Source organism: Chelonoidis abingdonii, chromosome 3, assembly GCF_003597395.2.
Source record: "Chelonoidis abingdonii isolate Lonesome George chromosome 3, CheloAbing_2.0, whole genome shotgun sequence".
Classification (NCBI taxonomy): Eukaryota; Metazoa; Chordata; order Testudines; family Testudinidae; genus Chelonoidis; species Chelonoidis abingdonii.
In genome coordinates this window covers 60,706,615-60,726,594 of record NC_133771.1, presented here as the reverse complement: position 1 = coordinate 60,726,594, position 19,980 = coordinate 60,706,615, and the positions used below count along the sequence as shown (strand labels likewise).

Here is a 19,980-nt window from a genome sequence, read left to right as displayed (position 1 = left end):
TCCTGTCTTATCCATTCCATCACGTTTTATTCATTACAGTTAACCTCAACATTGATGTACAATCTTACTCCACCCACCTTTGCCTTTCTCCTGTTCGTTCTAACAGCCCTAGCCCCCAATACCTGTACTCCAGTCATGGTACTATTCACCAAGGTTTCCTGTTATCCCTATCAATATCCGGTTTCACTTCTGCAACAGTAGCTCCAGTTCCTCCTCTAGTTCCTAGGTCTCCTCGCATTATGTGTACAGGATTTTAATTTTTGGCGTTTGGCGTCAAGTGACGTTCCTTACTGCCGTTGTGCACAGACATTCACCACCGGCACACCTGTAAGTCTAAGTTTCTACACCCCGCTTTTTCTCTTGGTGCAATTCTTCTTCGGTCTTACAAGCGTATCCCCTTCAACTTGTTTACATCCTCTCCAGGTAAATTCATGGCATAGGAGATGCTTCCTGGACATCTCCAAACCAACCATCTCCCCCACTTCCTTAGTTTAAAGCTCTCTTATGAGGGTCGGGAAGCATCCATCCTAGAATCTATTCCTTCCTTATCTTAGGGAAGTCCATCCCGAGAGAACAGTTGTTCGTCCGTAAGTGCTTCCCAATGACCGTACATCCCAAAGCCCTCCTTATAGCACCACTGCACGTGAGCCAGTGTTAATCGTCATAATGTCTGTCATACCTTCGTCGCCTTCTCCAGGAACCGGCCAGAACCCCACTTGAAGATCACCTGAGCCTCGTTTCCTGAGCGTCTTCCCCAGTCTGGCAGTGTCCTCTTGATAACAGGTACAGCGAAGTAAACTACCGTTCATTCGTCCCACATGAAAGGACAATCAACGGATTCTTTCCCGCTCCCTAGGATTCTTTTTCAGCCCAGGTCACATCTGTATTCTTAGCACCCGGCAGACAGCACAACCCATTCTGTTCTCCGACGCTCTAGTGACAGGCTGTCATATTCTTCTCAGTAAGGATCTCTCAATCACGTAGACCTGCCTTTTCTGGTGGACAGTGTGCTGATCTCCGGTCTATCCCTGCACCTGCTGGCCTCAACTCCTCTCGTTTCATATCGCCCTTGCAATGCCTTCTGGGGTCATACTTGGTGTTGCCTCCATTGACTCCTCCCTCTTCTGCAGGACTAGCTGCTCATCCTTTTTCTCGCCTCTCGTCCTTTCAGCGAGCACTGCTGTGCTCCATCTTCAATTTTTTCCAATCAGTCAAACCTGTTCCTGAGTTCATTTCTCGTCGCTGGCGCCGTCTTTTTCCTCTGCCTGGTCTTCCCTTATCACATGCTTCCACCGTCCACTTCTCTCACCAGCAGTCCTTCTCAGACTTGTCTGTGGTGTCCTGCTTCCATCTCACGTCGACGTTATCCCCTGGTGCCTCTCATGGTCTGTGTTCCATCCATCTGCTCAAACCCCCTTTCTAAACTCGCCACGAGTTCCACCTGCCATCTCCAGTCCTCTTCATTTTCTTCCAGCAGCTCTATCAGGCGCACTTCATGCACAACTCTTTTCAGTGCCCCTTCAAGGACCACTGACAACTGACAGCTTCCACATCCGGTCATCCTCAGTGTGTCTCTCACCGCTGCCTCTGTCTCAGTCATGGCCTTCCAACTCTGTGCCTGGCAGTCCACACCACACACCGCACCACAGGCCCCCAACAAGCACTGGGCTGCTGGCAGACCCCTGCCCCCTCCCTTATCTGGCTTGTTAGTTTCTCCGCCTTAGTCCCCCCTGCAACCTCCCCCTGGAAACTCCCACTGAAACTCCCGTTAGCAGCTCTGTTTGCTGGCTCCTGTGCCGCTGCAGCTGTCTGTGCTGCTGCCTGAGTGCCTGGCTACTTATATAGCCCTCATGTCAACATGGATGAACTGTTATTGTGATGCCATGCAGATTGAACAAGGATATAAAATATTTGAGGTTACTTGTAAGTAAATGGCTAGGGAAAATAGTAGAAGAGAATATTAATCCCTTAACAGAATTTCAGCAATTCATATATCAAACCTGGAGCATGATGTCCATGAGGGATGTTATGAATATATTATTCTTTGGTTGAATTGAGCATTATTCTTTTATAAAACTGTCCACACTACTCTTTAAACACACAAATTAAAAATGTTTTAAAATAAAACATTCTGATACTTTATGTGCAGACATACAAATTAGAAAGTAGTTTATGATAGTTTAAGTTAGAAAAGTATGACACAGACAGCCAACAGCTGTCTAACCTCACTGTTTGATAATGACACAAATTCTCCAATATGGAAATCTCTTACAAGTCAGGGAAACGCTCTAGCTAATATAAAATAATTTACTCTTTAAATGTAACAAAGATGCTTTGGGGTCACACACAAAAATTAAGTAAGAACAAACTATAAAGACATTATTTTATTTGGAGAAATGTCAAAATTAAAATAGATGAATTTAACCTTTATTGTGAGAAACAGTAGATAAAAAGATGGATGAAATTCATTGGTGAGCTTTACCATGATGGTACTACAGTGACATGCTGCTAGATTTTCAAACTCCAAAATAAAAATACCCATCCTGAAAATAATCTGAAAGCTATTTGCAACTGAGATATTGCTTTAATCAGTCTTTCAATTAATAGAAGTAATGTGTTACAAAGAACATCCTGGAATCTGTGAGAAACTGTACTGGTTTCACAAGTTTATTCTTCATTTAACAGAACTAATATGTCACATTACTGTCAACATTTGAAAAAATGAATTGAATATGAACCTTGGTAAAAGGCAATGAGAATGAGATAAGACATTGTACTTGACTGAGACCACATCTTATGATAAACAGCTAGCTTAAACTAATGCATTCTCATGTACTGTATAGATCCTGTTGGATGTCAACACAACTTGGGTGATGTGATCTCAGTAAAATGGATACCAGCTGGAGGTACAGAAGATCTTCCATATTTACTGGGCATTCAGAAATTCTGACAATACTGAGTATGTACTACAGATGCATTTAAGAACAACTGTAATTTGACAATGACAACTGGCTATTCTTCATGACTATTCATCGACTCCAAAAACAGTAACAATTTTCAAAGAGAGTTTGGCAGTTGCACTAGTGTGAAATGTCCCTTACTGTTGCTAGTAATTAATAAAAACAATAAAGGATCAGACCATGTCACATTGATTTATACATAAAGTGAACCCTGCCAGTGGGAAGGCAGAGTCAGCTGATTACCCAGCACCATCTCCTCTGGCCTGTTTCCACAGATACCCTGTCCAAGGGCCCAGGACCCCCCACACACAGAGGAGAAGACCAAGGGAGGAAGTGTCAGGAGCAAGGCTAGGGTAGACATTCATCATTCTCCCCACAAACCTTGGGGAATCTGCAGGACAGCAAAAGCCACTAGATGCCATACTTTTCAGCAATATTCAAGGGCCAACCCCTTCTCACCATTCAGTGGGCAAATCTCACCTCTATCCCTAAGACGAATACAGAGGAAACCCTGGAAGGGGAGCCTCCATGGGCTCTCTCACATCTTCCCCCCAACTCTCCTCTGTGGCTTTTTCAGCAGGAGGGGTGACCTGGCCTAATAGTGACCTCTTGCATTTAGAGAACATCTTCCATCTAAGGGTCTCAAACACTTCAATTGAGTTCAGCCTCACAACAACCCTGTGAAATAGGGAAATACTACAAAGACAAAAAAAAGAGAGATCTCAAAGATGTTACCAACAAAATAGGGTGCAGATATGGTGTGAGATGCAGACTGCAGCATAATCATTTAATAAAATAACAGATTTTGTTTCAATATCATCCTCAATAGGAAAGATATATAAATGCAGATGAGATTTTTTGTTAGCTGAAAATATCACTTCCTCCCCTCAATTTCAGTTCTTGTTGCTTTCTTTTTAATATTTTCCCTTTAAAAATATTTGAACTGCTCTTCTTTTTCTTTGTTTAATATGTTTATTAGATAAAACATATAGTCTGTGTTTAAGACCTAATCCAGCAGAGACTTTAAGTGTGTGCTTAATGAGAACTATTTGTTACATATTTGCTATAGAAACGTTTGCTATAGAAACTATTTGCTATAGAAACGTTTAAAAACAATTAAAAGTGAAGGCCCAGATGTTTAAAGGTATTTAGATGTTGCCATTCTCACGTTGCAGTGATTAACTGAGGCGCCTAAGACTCATTTTCAAAAGTGATTTAGGCACTTCAGTCTAAATCCCATTGGCCATTAACGGCATTTAGGATCCTAAGTGCCTAAATCACTTTTGAAATCAGACTTAAGCATTAGAATGCTGAGTGCAGCAACACCTAAACACCTTTAAACATCTGGGAAAGTACATTTATATATAGCAAAGCATCAAGATGACCGTCTGACCTGAGTCGATGAATAACCTCCAAGATGGTTTCTTTGCTGGCTTAACCATTTCATAATAGGGATCCCCTCGGATAATCTATCTTGCTGAAAGTGAGAGAGCAGAGCATAAGCTGCAAGTTCAATGTCTACGGAGCGTGGCTGCCATGAGTCAGACAGCTGAGAGGCTGGAGATGTCCAGAATCGAATGTCTCCTGGAAAAGAGAACATCACTGATGTCAGAGCCAAAGACATGAATAAATGCTCAATAGCTGAGAAAAAACCTGCCTATTTATATTCACCTATAGGATCCAGCAAGGCACTTCAGAACATGGTTCAAATTAAGCATGTGCTTAAATGCTTGGCTGAATGCCAGATACAAAACCCATCAGAGTCCACACAATGACTCCTACTGATCTCAAGGGATTTTGGATCAGCCCTTTACGTATAATTATAGAAGGACCCAATTCAGAGAACTCTTACTAAAGAGGCATAGTGCTTAGTACCAGAAAGAATCCCACTGAAGTGAATGGGACTCATCATAGTAGTAAGCATTACGCTTGGTAGTATTGGCTGGGCCAGGCTTTTTTGAGGTTTATCTTCAGAATAATTGACCTGGCTTGACCCTGTTTAGCTAGTGAGATCTGACGGGCACTCATAACAAGGTGGGAAGGCCGCAAGCTCATGTTCTGCAATAATATAATCACACTGCACACTAGTGAACACTGTCATTAAGGCTGAAACCCCTCAGGGCCAGCGCTTCCATTGAGGCAAACTAGGCAATCGCCTAGGGCGCCAGGATTTTCAGGGGGCGGCATTTTGCCGGGGGGGGCGGCAGGCGGCTCCAGTGGATGTGCCGCAGTCGTGCCTGCGGAGGGTCCGCTGGTCCCGCGCGGCTCCGGTGGAGCTGCCGCAGGCACGCCTGCGGCAGCTCCACCAGAGCCGCGGACCAACGGACCCTCCGCAGAAATGGCTGCGGCAGCTCCACCGGAGCCGCAGAAGCGGCGCGCGGGGCGGCGAAATGGTCGTGCGCCTAGGGCGCGAAAAACTCTAGCGCCGGTCCTGAAACCCCACCTTCATAACAAACTCCTATTCAGTTGCATATAGTTTTCATCAGGATTATTGCCCTTTAGGGCTCTATTTTATTCTAAACAGATCCTTATGCTGCACTAACAACCTATGTCTGTATGCAGCCAAATAGGGATTTCTTTTCTTTAAGTTGGAAGAAAATCCACTCATACTACTGCATAAAGAGCTTCTTACTGTACCTTGCCACTCTGATCTCTGGTTTAGTACATCCAGGGCTTCCTTTGCTTTTGTACTCTTTACCAATGACAATGCGTATGTCACAAGTGTCAGTGTATAGTTATCTGAAATTCCTTCTTCTAATTTAGTTTCCAAGAAGTTTGCAGCATTTGCTACAGCAAGGGCATTCTGGGAATAAAGATGGTATTGAAAGATGTTAATTTAAAACTACCTGAATTTAAAAAAGCAGTTCACAAAAGAACGAATGTAGACAACAGCAACATTAAATTGCAATATTAGAATGTATAAGAAATATGTATTAAGGAAGAGAAATAACATGTTTTTAATGTAAAAGAAAATATAGAAAATCTCTTTCAGGGTCACAGACATGACCACTAGAGGCATTAAGGCCTCAGCCAACAAAGCACTTACTTAATTTGAAACATGTGAGCCCTCCTGTTGAAGTCAATGGGACTGCTCACACCCTTAAAGTTCAGCACATGCTTATCTGCTGTAAAGGATCTGGGGCCTCAACTATGATATATTTGCCACTTTTCCCCAAACTCTGTTAAGTTTTTGGAAAGGTCAAGTGAGACTGGATGTTCCACAGTTCTAATACAACTCCTAAATACCAGCAGACAGGAAAGATGCCATCAGGCCAAAGTGTAGCAAAGTTTAACCAAATCATGTGTTATTGTCCTTGTTATGATATCCCTCAATTCCTTTAAAAACTGCAAAATGATTAAGAATTACTGTGATAGTTTAGGAGGTATTTTATTAACTACAAACAAAACCAAAGTATTGTAATACCTCATCATTTTGGTACCCAAACAGAGTTGTCATAATGTAAGCGGTGAGAGTGATTGGGCTACTACTGCCTCCTTGAAGTTCACTGTGTATCACTTTTCCAGGTTCCCAGAATTCACCATTAGGTTTCTGATGTTTGACAATCCAATCAGCTGTTTTCTTCAGTACGTATGGATCAACATCTATGAATGGACGAGCTTGCAGGAAACATCGTAATACAAAAGCTGATAACCTTGGGGGAAAGGTTAAGCACACACAAAGAATTAATGATATATTACAACTTCTTCTATTAAACATGTTTTATTATTCAGACTGCTGTAGTGCCCTAAGTGTGCTAAACACTTTCCAAATACAGAGGAAGACACATACCCTGAAGAGTGAGCATTAATCGGCAAGAAACAGCTAAGAACCACTAACAAAAGAAAAATATAGTTATTTTTCCTGTCCATAAAACAACACTTTATCTCTTCAGCATTTCAAAACTAAATACATATTAGAGGCTCCAATTCTGCCAGCACATGCTAACCTTTAGTCAACTGTTGCTCATAAATTAAACGTGCGTACATGTTTGCAGGATTGGGGCCTAAGTTTGTCAAGGAACTTTATAATTATATTATATGATGTAGAACAGCAATAAATGTGATTTTAACAAAACACCCTTCCCACAGAATCATAATGTCAGAACAACCTTCTGTGGCTTAACTGCAAACATTTTGAAACTTTTCATTGACCTCTTCTTATGCTATATGTACATCCTGATACTGCACTATTTATGTACCAAGGTTCAGTCTTGATAGCACCATGCAGATAATCTTATTTTCTCCATTCTATCAATATTAAACCCGATCTAAAGCTCACTGAAATCAGTGAAAAGACTAACTGACTTCAGGGAGTTTTGGATCAGGCCAGTAATTTAAATCATTCTTATTTAGATGACTTAGACTGATAGTGACTGCTTCATGCAGCTCATCTATCAAGGTACTTTTACAGAACCCATCATCATCTTAGTAGCCGAGCACTTCAAGAGGAAATTCAGTCCCTTGAAGAGGGCTAGAACAAGGCCTATGTACCACTTCAATCCCATTTAACACCTCAAGAGATAACTGGGATCTAAGTGGATGAGATAGGTTGCTGTTAGCAGCTATCAAGAGAGCATTTGGAAGCCAGCACCCTCATCACTTAGAGTATGCAAGGTACAGGGTGTGGTTAGAGCAAGAGTGGGTTTGGTAGGAGAGAAGGGCTCACTCACTCCTGTAGAGAACCTGATGAGCTAATGAGGTATTTAGCTCCCCAGATGGCTAGCTTGGAGAAGAAGGCAAGCAGTATAAAAGGCTGAGCCATGGAGCAGGATGGGGGAGGTTCTGGTGGTGGTATACCTGGAGCACAAAGCACAAAAAAAAAGTTAAAAAAAAACCCCACAAACAATACACAACAACAACAACCACCGCCTGGTGGACTGTGTGCTCTCTTTGGTTTGTTCAGATGGGTTACCAGCTAGGGCTTCCAAGTGCTGAAGGGGGCACCTGTTTACAAGCAGGGGCTTGTCTGGAATCTGCTGGTCAGCCAGAGCCAGGAAGGTTGAGAGGCATCCTATGCAAGGATAGGCTGAATCTGAGGGGGAAATGAAGGTGCTAATCCTGTGACTGAACAAAAAAAGGAGAAGCAGAAGATCCTGCAGACAATTCAGCAGACAAAGAAACAAGTTCTGCTGGGATGGCAGGTGGAGCAACAGTGAGTGTTTCAGGTATAGTAGCAGTTAGCACACAGTGTGATAAGTCCTGCTACAAGGCATGGAAGTCGGGGGCTGGGACACTGTAAAATGGGCCCCAAAGATAATCCTGATGCAGTCTTACTGATTTTTGAAAGAACAGCTAATGGTGTAGGCCTCTAATTCTTCATCCTAGCCACAGTTTAGCACCTTATCTGGCAGGAGAAGCCCAAGCCACTTATATAGCATTGAACAAAGAGCAGGCCAAGAATTATGAAGTATTAAAAGCTGTTATGCAGGATCAGGTAGGCTTGTCAGCTGAAAAATACAGACAGAAATTTAAGATGGCCAGGTGGACTGTTGAGGTAGGGCCCAGAACAGTCATGCAGAAGGCCAAGGGGGCAAGATATGGCAGTGGTAATGGAAGTGTGATATTAGAGCAGTTTTTGCAGAACCTCCCAGGTATCACTCAAGTCTGGGTGAGGAGACACCAACCAGAGACAATGGAGGCAGCAGTAAAACTGGCTAAGTGCATTGAAGCAGATTTTTTTTTTTTAAAAGCAGCATGTCCAACAAAGGTAGAAGAAGGGAGGCAATAATGTGAGATTGCTTAGGCAGTAAGACCTGCAGGTGCAAGAGAGGATGAAAGGAAGGTCATTTCAGCCAGCCAGGATATCACCTGCTGCCAATGAGACAGAAAAGGACTGCCTGTATTTGGAATGGAGGAATATTGCAGCTGGACTGGGGTGATCTGAAGCTCTCAGAAGGGAGTAAAAACAATTCCTGTGAGCATTAGCCAAAGACCAGAGATGGGTATTTTTGATTTGGCAGCTGACTGCTCGCTCCTCTAGAGCAGGCTAGTTAAATCACAGTATGTTCAGGCAGGGAATGCTCTAGGCATAGAGTGCACACATGGTGGTGTTAGTCCCATTAGAGGTACATGAGAAGTTCTGATGGAAAAGGGTAAGAGTAGGGGGAACTTTGCCCCATCCTGTGGTCCTAGGGATGGATTGGAACCCATTCCCTTTAAGTAGAAGAAAGGCTCGGGGAAGGAACCTCATTGGATGATAGGAAAAAGGGGACCCCAGGCCCACAAGGGTGGATAAGAGTAAACCCTAGATGGGAACCAACAAGACAAGAAAATGGGATTGAGGTAGGAAATACTGGGGTAGAGGAGAAGCAGGAAAAGGGGATGGAGGAGCAGGGCTCACCTGTACCAGGACAACCTGAAGAAAGAGTGGGAGGTGAATCCAATGTACCCCAGAGAAAGGGAAGATCCCTGAGAGTTTAACAACTAAGGGGGAGGAGAGGCCATCAGACAGTGGGGTGATGGTGGGGGAGGATGACTGAGAATGCTCTACAAAGGATGGGACAGATCCAGGGCCAAAGTCTGAGCTCATCCCTGTTGCAATGACCTGTGGGATGAAATGGAATTGTGGGGTACACCCCCAGCTAAGGAGTTCTTATTCTGTGGATGGAGAATCCTCACAGCTGGCCCACAGAAAGTCAGACTAAGAGAACTCCAGAGGCAGTGAGGCAGAGGCAATCACCCCCATAAGGAAGATCAAACATGTCAGGGAGAAAACTGATTACCACTGGAAAAGGGAGCCTAACTAAGCTAGGAGAAATAAAGGGGGAAAGTGTGTGACATGGTGCCATTAGCAGCTACAAAGAGAACTTTTAGAAGCTAGAACCTGAGTCACTTATAACAACCACTGGTGTAATTAGAGTAAGAGCAGGTTTGGACGGTGGAGAAGGAATCACTTGCACTTATAGAGAGCCTGATGAGCAAATGCTGTAATTAGTTCACTGGCTGGATAGCTGGGAGAAGGCAAATAGTATAAAAGGCTGAGCCAGGGAGCTGGAACTGCTGCTATGTTGGTGGGACCTGGAACACAAGGCAGAAGACAATAATAAAGACATTTGGTGAAGATACCCTGGTGAAGTGTGTGTGCTGTTCTGTTTGCCCAGAGGGCTTACCAGCTGGGGTCTCCAAGAGCTGACTGGGGGACCTGTTCAGAGTGGGGCATAGCCCCTGTGCTGGCCCTCTGCACAGGGTCTAATTTACCCTCAGAGAGACTGTTCATCCTATGCGTCTTCAGTAAAGAAAGATTTAAAGGCTGTTCAGAACTTTGATGACAAATTCTCCTAAATGTATCTGAACAGCTTCAAGGCTGATGAGTCACTCAACAGCACAGCTACGATTTATTTGCTGAGCATGGACAGAACAATGCTCAGAGTTAGCCCTAATTTTTGTAATAGCATGAAATTATCTTTACCACAAGACTTTGGGAGGGATTCTCCCTCCTGCTCCAGTTCTTATACACACCTGCAGGAGCAAACAGGGATCCTAAAAACACTTCAGCCTGCTGGGGTGAACCTCCTCCCCCACAAGCAAAGGCACTGTGAAGGACAACAGGTTGCAGCGCCCCTTACAAGCCCTGGAGCAGCAGTTCTCAACATGTGGGCCGCAGATCACATGTATCCCAGTTAGCACACTTGTGGCTCAGGTGTGTGCTAATGGCCACTGGACCACGCAGCAGGGTCTGGGTTCCAGCTGCCTGTCCGCCTCACATGGCAGCCCACAATGATAAATAGGTTGAGAACCATGGCCCTGGAGTATGGCACATATTGGGAATGGAAGAGGGTGGCACTATGGCCCGCAGCATTACAGCCATTCTTTTTTTTTTTTCCTTTTTTTTTTTTTTTAAACAGCTGTAATTACCAGAAAGCTCCTCAGTGTCAGTTCAGTCAGGTCTGCCATAATTTAAAACAGCTCCCTAAATTATGCTGGGGGTTAATCCAGCCCCAAAGCAGCCTGGAACTGAGAGGACGCAATGGTGTCTTTAAGGCCGAGGAAACTCTGGCTTCCACAGCACAAAATTTCACCCTTTGTGTTGTGTCTAGCAGTCAAATGTGCAGTGTACTTCATTGGTTCCATTATAAAATGCTTTCTGTTCTAGTGAGCTATTCTCTGGGATAGAAGAATAACCTCCAAGCATTTCATTCAACAAATCCTCTGATGAAAGTGATTCACTACTCATCTTTTGTGAAGCTAAAAAACTCTGTCCTAATAATGGCCTTAGATCATCTAAGCTAAAAAGACAGTAAATTCTGTCTGGCATGCATCCGATGAAGCGGGTATTCACCCACGAAAGCTTGTGCTCCAATACGTCTGTTAGTCTATAGGGTGCCACAGAACTCTTTGCTGCTCTTTCAGTAAATTCTGTGTAAGCTTGAAAGTTTGTCTCTTTCATCAATAAAAGATATTACCTCACCCATCTCGTCTCTTAGAGAATCTTACAAGTTGGCCTAAATACATACCAAAAACCAGACTGCAACCATATCTGGGCATTTTTACCAGTTTCACAAACGTTTTAGTCACAGTGAAATATGCAAATATTTGACAAAATTCCAAATTGAGTATTTTCTTTTTCTAGCAAAATTACTTACCATGTGCTCCCAGAGGAGTCACTGTTGCCAAAGGCACTGAAAGAGCCATCATCCCTTTGGTAGTGTAGCTCTCTTTGGTAGCCTAAAGAGACCAAAGCAAAGACAGGTATTGTATAAATTACTCTTGAGTAGATTCAAACTGGAATTTCTTTCTGGGGGCTTCAGGAAAGGAGCTGTCAGACAGCAGAGAAAGAAGTCAGACTGCTCCAGCAGAATATATTTATGGAGATTTTAAATCTCATGTTTCAAAATATTTCTGCCAAATGTGCAGGAGTAACTATGAGTGAGAGAATACAAAAAACAAACAAATTAGGTAGCAGTAACATGAAGGATCTATTTATGGAAACTGAGGTGTATGGCTCCCACTCCATCTTTAATCCTCCTGTCATCAAGGGACGTCAGATTGGTACACAACTGTACATTTTCACATAACTCCACTGCTGCAGAACCTAAAACTAAGAATGAATTCAAGGCACAGTGAGATGTACCATCTTCTGAATAATAGGAAAAAAGAAAAGCAGAAAGGAAAATACTTATCAGCTAGCAAGGCAGAAGATGCAGCAAAAAGTAGTCACAGCTGCCATGTAGCTACGTTAGAGCTGCAGCTGCTCATCTCTGCCAAATTTAAAGGACCAGCTAGCTGTCAGAAAAGCATGCTGGAAAGAGTGGTCCTACAATGAGGTGGGTCAGCCATGAAGAGACGTGCTTCAGAGCAGGGGTTCTCAACCTTTTTCTTTCTGAGGCTCCCGCAACATGCTATAAAATCTCTACAGCCCACATGAGCCACAACTGTTTTTCTACATGTAAAAGTCAGAGGCAGTGTTAGGGGTAGCAAGCAGGGCAGCTGCCCGGAGCCCCACATCCAGGGAGCCCTGCAAAGCTAAGTTGTTCAGGTTTTGGCTTCAGCTCCAGGTGGCGGGGTTCAGAGCCTCGCACCTGGGCCTCATTGATTCTAATGTGGTTCTGCTTGGCGGACCCCCTGAAATCTGCTTGTAGCCCCCCAGGAGGCCCCAAACCCCTGGTTGAGAACTGCTGTTTTAGAGGAAGACTCTGGTTGAAAGACATCCCTAGGTTTTCCAAGACATTTCCTGGTGTTTGACACATGTATGTCTTTTTGTTGATAATATGTATCTTTAATAAAAACTCAGGTATAGTTTGATATCAACCACTTACTGAGTTTAGTCTCCCATCACAACCACTAATAGCAGTACAACATCCTTTTCTTCATATTTTAACTACAATGCAAAATCAATTTACATAGATTTTTAAAAATGAAATGAGTCTTTTAGTTGAACTGTTTTGCTCTCCACTGACTCTTTAGTGTCTCTGAAACTTTTTGTCCTAGATTTCACTTGCTAGGAACATTATCCAAAACCCCATCCTGGCTGTCTGTATAGCCACATCAATAATAATATTTATTGCACAATAAGATTAATAAAAATATGTTATGTTATTGTCACTGCTGCAAATATCTTCCAGAGTTTTTCAAAGAATATAATGGACTGGCACAGTTCTTTCAATGGCACCATGACAACATATATTGTATACAGAGATCTGGATACATATATTGGTTCCATTGGGATATGTCCATCAGCTTGAATACATGCTTGGTGAGCTAGCCAAGTATGATATGGTTAGTAAACTATAATATTGACTGCACAATTTTAATAACCAGAAAATAAAACTACCCTTATGGAATACTGCATTTTCTCCAGTGGTGTTCTACGATCTTACAGATTTAAAAATTACCGTAGTGTTTTTGATCACTACCTGTCCATTGACTTAGTGTACAACCTTCAGGAAATCATTTAACCTCCTTTATCCCCATCTGTAAAATTGATATAACAGTGCCTCCTTTTCTCTTAACCCTCTCTGTGGACACTTTTATTCTACTATAAGAGTGTCTTTTTCTGTTTTTTTGTTTGTTTGTTTGTTTTTAAGAGCACTTCAGGAAATTGCTTACGAACTTGAGAATAGCTGTTAAAATGACAGCTCTCTCTCTTTTCTCCCTCTTCCCCCTCTTATTTTGCAACCAAACTATGTAGTAGAGCTGGTTGAAAAATTTCAATCCAACTTTTGTTTGACAGAAAATTGGGTTTTTAAGAAAACAAAATGTATTGTGAAAAGTGTACTTTCCATGGAAAACTTTCAACTTTTTCATCAAAAAATTGAACACTGGAAAACCACAGAATTTTGGCCAAACACACACACACAAAAATTACATTTGGAAATGCCACCACGATGCCTTAAGGGAACTGTAGTACCTCATGCCCCCATTATCCTCTATAGGCCAGGTTCCCCAGGCAGACTACATCTCCCATGATGCACTACAGTGGCTAAACAAGTGAGGACACTCTGGTGCATCCTAGGAGTTGTAACCTGAGCCATAGAGCAGAATGGGAGCATGAGGCACCCAGAGTACAACTTTCACTGCAGTAGCATTTCCAAATTAAAATTATTGGTTTTCAGCTAAAATTTCTCAGTTTTCAATTTAAAAACAAAAAAAAAATAGTCCATGAAAAATTTTGCTGAAAACAAAAACACACACAAGACTGTCTTCATCTAAACTTTCTGCAGGAAAGAATACTTCTGACAGGCTTTGCTGTGTAGCTCTGGGGTGACCAAAGTCTAATCATCAGGCCAAGAAGAACTCCTGGAAACTACACCGTTGAGAATATTTCTATTCACAGGATTATTTCTCCGTCTAGGGGAGATCAGTCTAGGAAGCAAGATAAAATTTAGACCTGGTATCTACTGTAGTCCAAGGAGTTCTATCAGGGATTAATCTGTGTTTCTAACTAACTTGGAACCCTTTATGATGCAAGGAGCAGTTAGAAAGACTCAGATTTGTGCTGCTTTATTGGCAAAAGCTAACCAGCTCCAAAAATGATGATATGGGTCACCTTTTACAGGGTAATTTTATCCTGGAAAGTTACTATACACAAATGGCATCTTCATACTCAGCAGATCTTACTTTAGGGACAAATGTAAAATTATCTGACTTTTTAATACTGTCAGCCCTGGAGAACCAACACAGCTACAAATAAGTGGGCTCCTTGTCTAGCTCACACATCATCAAAAGAATGGTGAATCAAATTCCAAATGCAGGGCCACAAATAAAGTATTTTCTACCGGTATGATATTTTTTTTTAAATCTAGGATCTTTCCTGAAAGTTTACAGACCTTCTCTCATAAATGATGTAGCCTTCAGTTTAATATCTTCCTTCAATTGCCTTGTATTGGTCAGGTATTCCAAAACATAAATATTAGGAGCAAAATTTATCATGTTCTGTTCACCACAGCCATAAGGCATCTTAATCAGCGATTCCAAGCCATTGATAGAAGGCCCAAGAATATCACCTGAAAGATAAAATTAAAGTTCAGTGCATATAAATGTATGCATACCACATAGAGGGTGGGGTTACTTACACTGTGGAAGCATGAGATATGTTGCGTTTTTCATGTCCCTTTAGCCATCTCATCTGCACTCACCCATCTGCCCAGGGACTTATTCTAAGATTTCAAACTGCTCAGCAGTCACTGTTTTCAAAAACAAAATAGAATCTCCCATCCCGGGCTATGTTTCATTAATTGTATACATTTGCAATTTCTGTCCCAGAATTATACTGGCCTAGAGCTTTCTTATTAAAAGCTAGATCTCTAACCATATGAAAGAGACCCCTACATGACGAAAACACTAACCACCATAATATCCAAGTAAGGTTCAAATTCCTCTGTCTTAAACAGGCTCCACAGAAACCTCATTCTTAGCCCAGTGGATGATGGGAGAGGACTTTGGGAGTTAACCAGGGCAGTATCCATCCCAACAGTCTAACATTAAAATTAAGCCAATATGAGTATAAACACGGTGTCATTAAAACCAAAGATCAGCAACCACCTGGGACCAAATCTTGTTCACTTTACTCACACTGATCTCCACATTGGTTTCAGTGAGATTAACCATGTGAGGCAGGAGAGCAGACCTGGGCCAAAGGAAGAACTCTGCTATATGGAGAACCCCTCTGCTAGTTCTGTAGGGGAATTGGGTAGACTGGCATCTCAAAAGCATTTGTTTGTAATGACACAGTGTCACACCATACCATATCTTGGAAACTATGTGAGTTGAATGTAAATCCAACACAAGCCCAGCAAACAGTTTTATATTTACAGTCTGCAAAAGCGTAAGACAGATTGCCAGAAAATAAATGAAGGTGTAAATAGGATAAAATAATCCTTACCAATAACAGTGACTTGTACTCTTTCACTGCCACTTACTACATCAGGAGGGAAGGTGAAATCCAAAGTTTCTGTTACAGTTGGTGAGTTATTCCCAGTCAAATCTAAAAGACGTGTCTGTGAATAAGACTGTTCCAGTCCCTCAGCCTATCAAAATAAACAAAAAGGATCACTTTAATCTCAAAAACTTTATGTGCTGTCTTTAGATTTCTCTTTGTGCTAGTACAAAAGTATCTGTCGGACTGCAAGATCTAAACTGCTGCTAACAAATCTTTTCTGCTACTTGCTAATACAGCAAGAAGTAGAGTATTGACTCATCTGAGCTGATGCACATGTATGTGTTTCTTAAAAACAGCAGGCACTTCCACCTGTAGTAATGGCTTATCAAGATGAATTGTTAATAACAAACAATAATATACAGAGCTTGATACAAAGTCCACAAAAGTCAGTGAGAATCTTTCCATTGACTTCAAAGCGTTTTGGATCAGGACCATGGAGCAGAGCATTCTAGGATAAAAGGTTTGTTCTTTCACACAAATGCAACACTGTAATGCTCAAAGAATGAAATTTTGCACTCAGGGGAAAACTCACCCTGTGCAGAGGACAAAGTAGTGGGAGGAAGGAAAGGAATGGTCCAAGGGTTAAGGAGATGGCCACAGATGCAGGTTCAAGTCCTTACTCCACTATAGACTTCCTATGTGACCTTGGGCAAGTTGTCTAGCCTCTCTGTGCCTCAGTTTCCCACCTGTAAAATGGGGATAATAGTACTCCCCTACCTCTCAGGGTGTTGTGAGGATAAATACATTAAAGACTGTGAGGTGCTCAGAGATTACAGTAATGGGAATCATACAAGTACCTTCAGGTACGTCTACACTGCAGTTGCAAGCATGCCTCCCAAACAGACTCGCACTACCTCTCCTCAAGCTACTGCACTGAAAATGGCAATGTGCATGTTGCTGCATGACTGGTGTCACAGGCAAGAGACCTGAGCATAGACTCAGATGATCAGGCAGGCCCAGACTCAAGTGGCTAGTTCCAGCCACTGCTATTTTTAGCATGCGAGTCTGCTTGAGCTAGCACGGGTCTGTCTATCTGGGCTGTGAGGCTGGCTCCCAGCTGCAATGTAGACATATCCTTAGTGCCACCACAAGTCTGTTTAGCGGATGAAGTGTTTGTCCTCTACATAGCCGTACATTTCACCCTTAGAGTCCAAGCATGAACCCTTACTAAATTTCACTGAATTTAAAGGGATTACTCTTGAGAGCAAACGATATAGGATTGGGCCCTTATACCTAACTTAAATAGAGTCACACTGGTGTAAAACACAGAATTTGGATGGGAATTTTAGTTTCTTTAATTTATTTACGAATAACTTTTGGCTAACTTTCTCTAGGGTGACCAGATGACCCGATTTTATAGAGACAGTCCCGATTTTGGGGTCTTTTTCTTATATAGGCTCCTATTACTCCTTACTCCCGTCCCTATTTTTCACATTTGCTGTCCAGTCACCCTAACTTTCTCCCACTCCCACAATTTGTCATATTAAAGCTCTGTTGAAATAAAGTCAATTGTGCAGTTAAACCCATTAAACTTTTTCTCACAACACTATTATTTTACTTTCTTTGGCTGGATTATAATATAGTTGTAGCATCCATGGACCCAGTCCTGAAAACCCATGCTCACCCATGTTCACCCAGTCACACGATCAAGGCTTTGTAAAATATAGCAATTTTTTTGTTTATATTTCTTAAAAGGCAGTCTAAAACATGTTAATGAAGGAGTTCTTTAAAAGATAAACTTTCTGCTAACATTCACCCATTCTGAAAGCTTCAGGTCAAAACAGAAATAAATAAATATTCCTTTGGTTTGCCTTTTCACAACATTCTCCTTTTTAAGGGGATAACATCTCTGAATGCTTGAAACGACCTATGCCTTTGAATATTTACCTTCACTAAAACCTTCTGGAGGATGGCATCAGAAGCAGTGGGCGATACTGCTGTCACTTTAATAGAAATCGCTCCCAGTTGTTTTGGTTTGATTGGGAAATTAACAGTCTTTGCATCTTCACTTGGTACCAACACAGATTGCTGGTTTCCTGTAGCATTTATTTCATTGGATGTGATAAGAATTTCAAATGTGTCACTGAGGTCAAGAGTCACCATAACCTATAAAAAGATTGTGATTAATACTTTTAACTGGAAAAAGGGTGTTATTCTTAGGAACTCTCTTTTATAAACTGTCATTTTCTGTGTGTATCTAAAAATATGTTTTAGTTGTACCATCTATTCACTTAAGAAACAGTAAGAATGTCAAGGAGATGTGATCACTATAGTATGTGTAAGCCTTCCAATGTCTGGGCAATATCCAAGAATCAGAGCAAGAAAACATGGACAAGAGGCAAAGAAAGAACTGGAAGTCGATGGGAACTGAAGATCTCAGCACTTCACAGGAACTGCCATTCACCAAATAGTAGGGCTCAGGAACACATTACATGTCATACCAGATCCAACCATCAAACCCAGAATCCTATTTTTGGCCAATCCCATTCAGAGGAAGCCAAAAATATATAGTCCATTTGACTAATTTGGGTGCAATGATTTACATGTAGGAAACTAGATTTTCCTGACTCCTGTAGCATATAGTTCATATATTAAAAACTGCCTCTAGAAGAGCTGACAAACTTCAGAACATAGCAAAATGGTAAGGGAAAAATACTAACAAAAAAGTTTGCCTATATTTACCTTGGTTGCTTCTTTCAAATAATTGAAGATGTTTACTTCCAAAATAAACTGCTCTCCTCTGGTAACCGAGTAAGGAAGGTTCAAGGAAATGAAAAAGGGTTGAAAAGCTTCTAACTGGAAAACAAAATCATTATACAACAGTGAACCCCTGTGGTCATACATTAGCTATTAAATTTGCTACAGAGACAGTTTAGATTCAGATTTGTTCTAATGAGACTTTCCCATTGGTAAACCTGGATTAGAGAACAAGGTTACTTGTATTGGGCAATTACCATTAGGTGATATGCATTTTTTCTGATTTTTGGTTTTAACCAATAAACAACAATAAAACACACAATAAAAAAAATGAAAACAGTGCTTATCCAAAAATAACCAGACAAACACCAGAAATAGTTGTAGTAACGGCTTGTCTATGCAGAGCAGTAATGTGGACTACAGGGGCTTGATTTCTAAAACACCTAATGGGTTTCACATTAATTGGTCTGTGTAGATCCTGCTGATGCATATTAAAGATTCTCTAGGGAGCTTTAACATAGCGCTGTTTGAAACAGTGTGACACTACAGCACACTAGGGAACATTACAAAGAGATTACTCAGTACAAAGAGAGAGCCCCCCAAAAAACCCAGTTTTTAGATATCTACATAGAATTCAAAAATTGCTAAAAATAAGCCTCAAAAAATGAAATTAACAAATCCTGAAAAACAGAAGCCCTAGTAATATGACAGGACTGAAGCATGAGCCAAAGCAACTATTACCACAGGGGTTCTCAAACTGGGGGTCAGGATCCCTCAAGGGGTCATGAGGTTATTACATGGGGAGTCATGAGCTGTCAGACTCCACCCCAAGCTCCACTTTGCCTCCAGCATTTATAATAGTGTTAAATATACAAAAAGGTGTTTTTAATTTATAAGGGGGATTCACACACAGAGGGTGCTATGTGAAAGGGGACACCGGTACAAAAGTTTGAGAACCACTGTTCAGTACAACAGCAAATGCCTTTTTCTGAGGACTCTCTAGGTATGTTTACACTGCAATAAAACACTGTGGCTGGCCGATGTCAGCTGACTCGGGCTCCCAGGCTCAGGTTGCAGGGCTATAAAATTGCAGTGTAGATGTTCAAGCTCAGGCTAGAGTCTTAGCTCGGACCACCGACAGGTGTTTTACTGCAGCATAGACATGCCCTCTAGCCCGGTTCACGTGGGAGGAGCTGAGCTCTTGGCATTTTTGAAAAGAAAGGCACTTCATATCTTAGGTGCTGTGGCAAATTGCCGGTATTGTTCTCTGGGTCTCGCGCTTTCTTTTCTCTGGGGTAGGTTCAGGGCGATTTTGCTTGCCTCTGAACCAGTTCTTAATCTCTCCCCTAGTGTCCTTGGAGGAGGGGAGTGGAGAGGGAGGGACCTGGGCCCGCCCTCTACTCCAGGTCCCAACCCAGGGGCCCTGGGGTTGTGGTGAACCACTTG

At 42.0% G+C, this 19,980-nt stretch overlaps 1 protein-coding gene across 5 annotated transcripts in view; it reads right to left on the bottom strand.

The window, feature by feature from the left end:
* The window catches only part of CD109 (CD109 molecule), a 133,322-nt gene that overhangs the window by 24,247 nt on the left and 89,095 nt on the right, over positions 1-19,980 (bottom strand). For all 5 annotated transcript variants that reach the window (XR_012655499.1, XM_032764088.2, XM_075063804.1 and 2 more), the window contains 8 exons: positions 18,520-18,633; positions 17,725-17,943; positions 15,781-15,925; positions 14,726-14,902; positions 11,543-11,624; positions 6,385-6,613; positions 5,598-5,763; positions 4,354-4,544 (listed from right to left, as the gene is read on the bottom strand). Coding sequence is in view for 4 of the 5 variants with exons in the window: in XM_032764088.2 (XP_032619979.1) it covers positions 4,354-4,544; positions 5,598-5,763; positions 6,385-6,613; positions 11,543-11,624; positions 14,726-14,902; positions 15,781-15,925; positions 17,725-17,943; positions 18,520-18,633 (1,323 nt within the window). In the remaining variant the exon portion in view is untranslated. The remainder of the gene's footprint in view (positions 1-4,353; positions 4,545-5,597; positions 5,764-6,384; positions 6,614-11,542; positions 11,625-14,725; positions 14,903-15,780; positions 15,926-17,724; positions 17,944-18,519; positions 18,634-19,980) is intronic.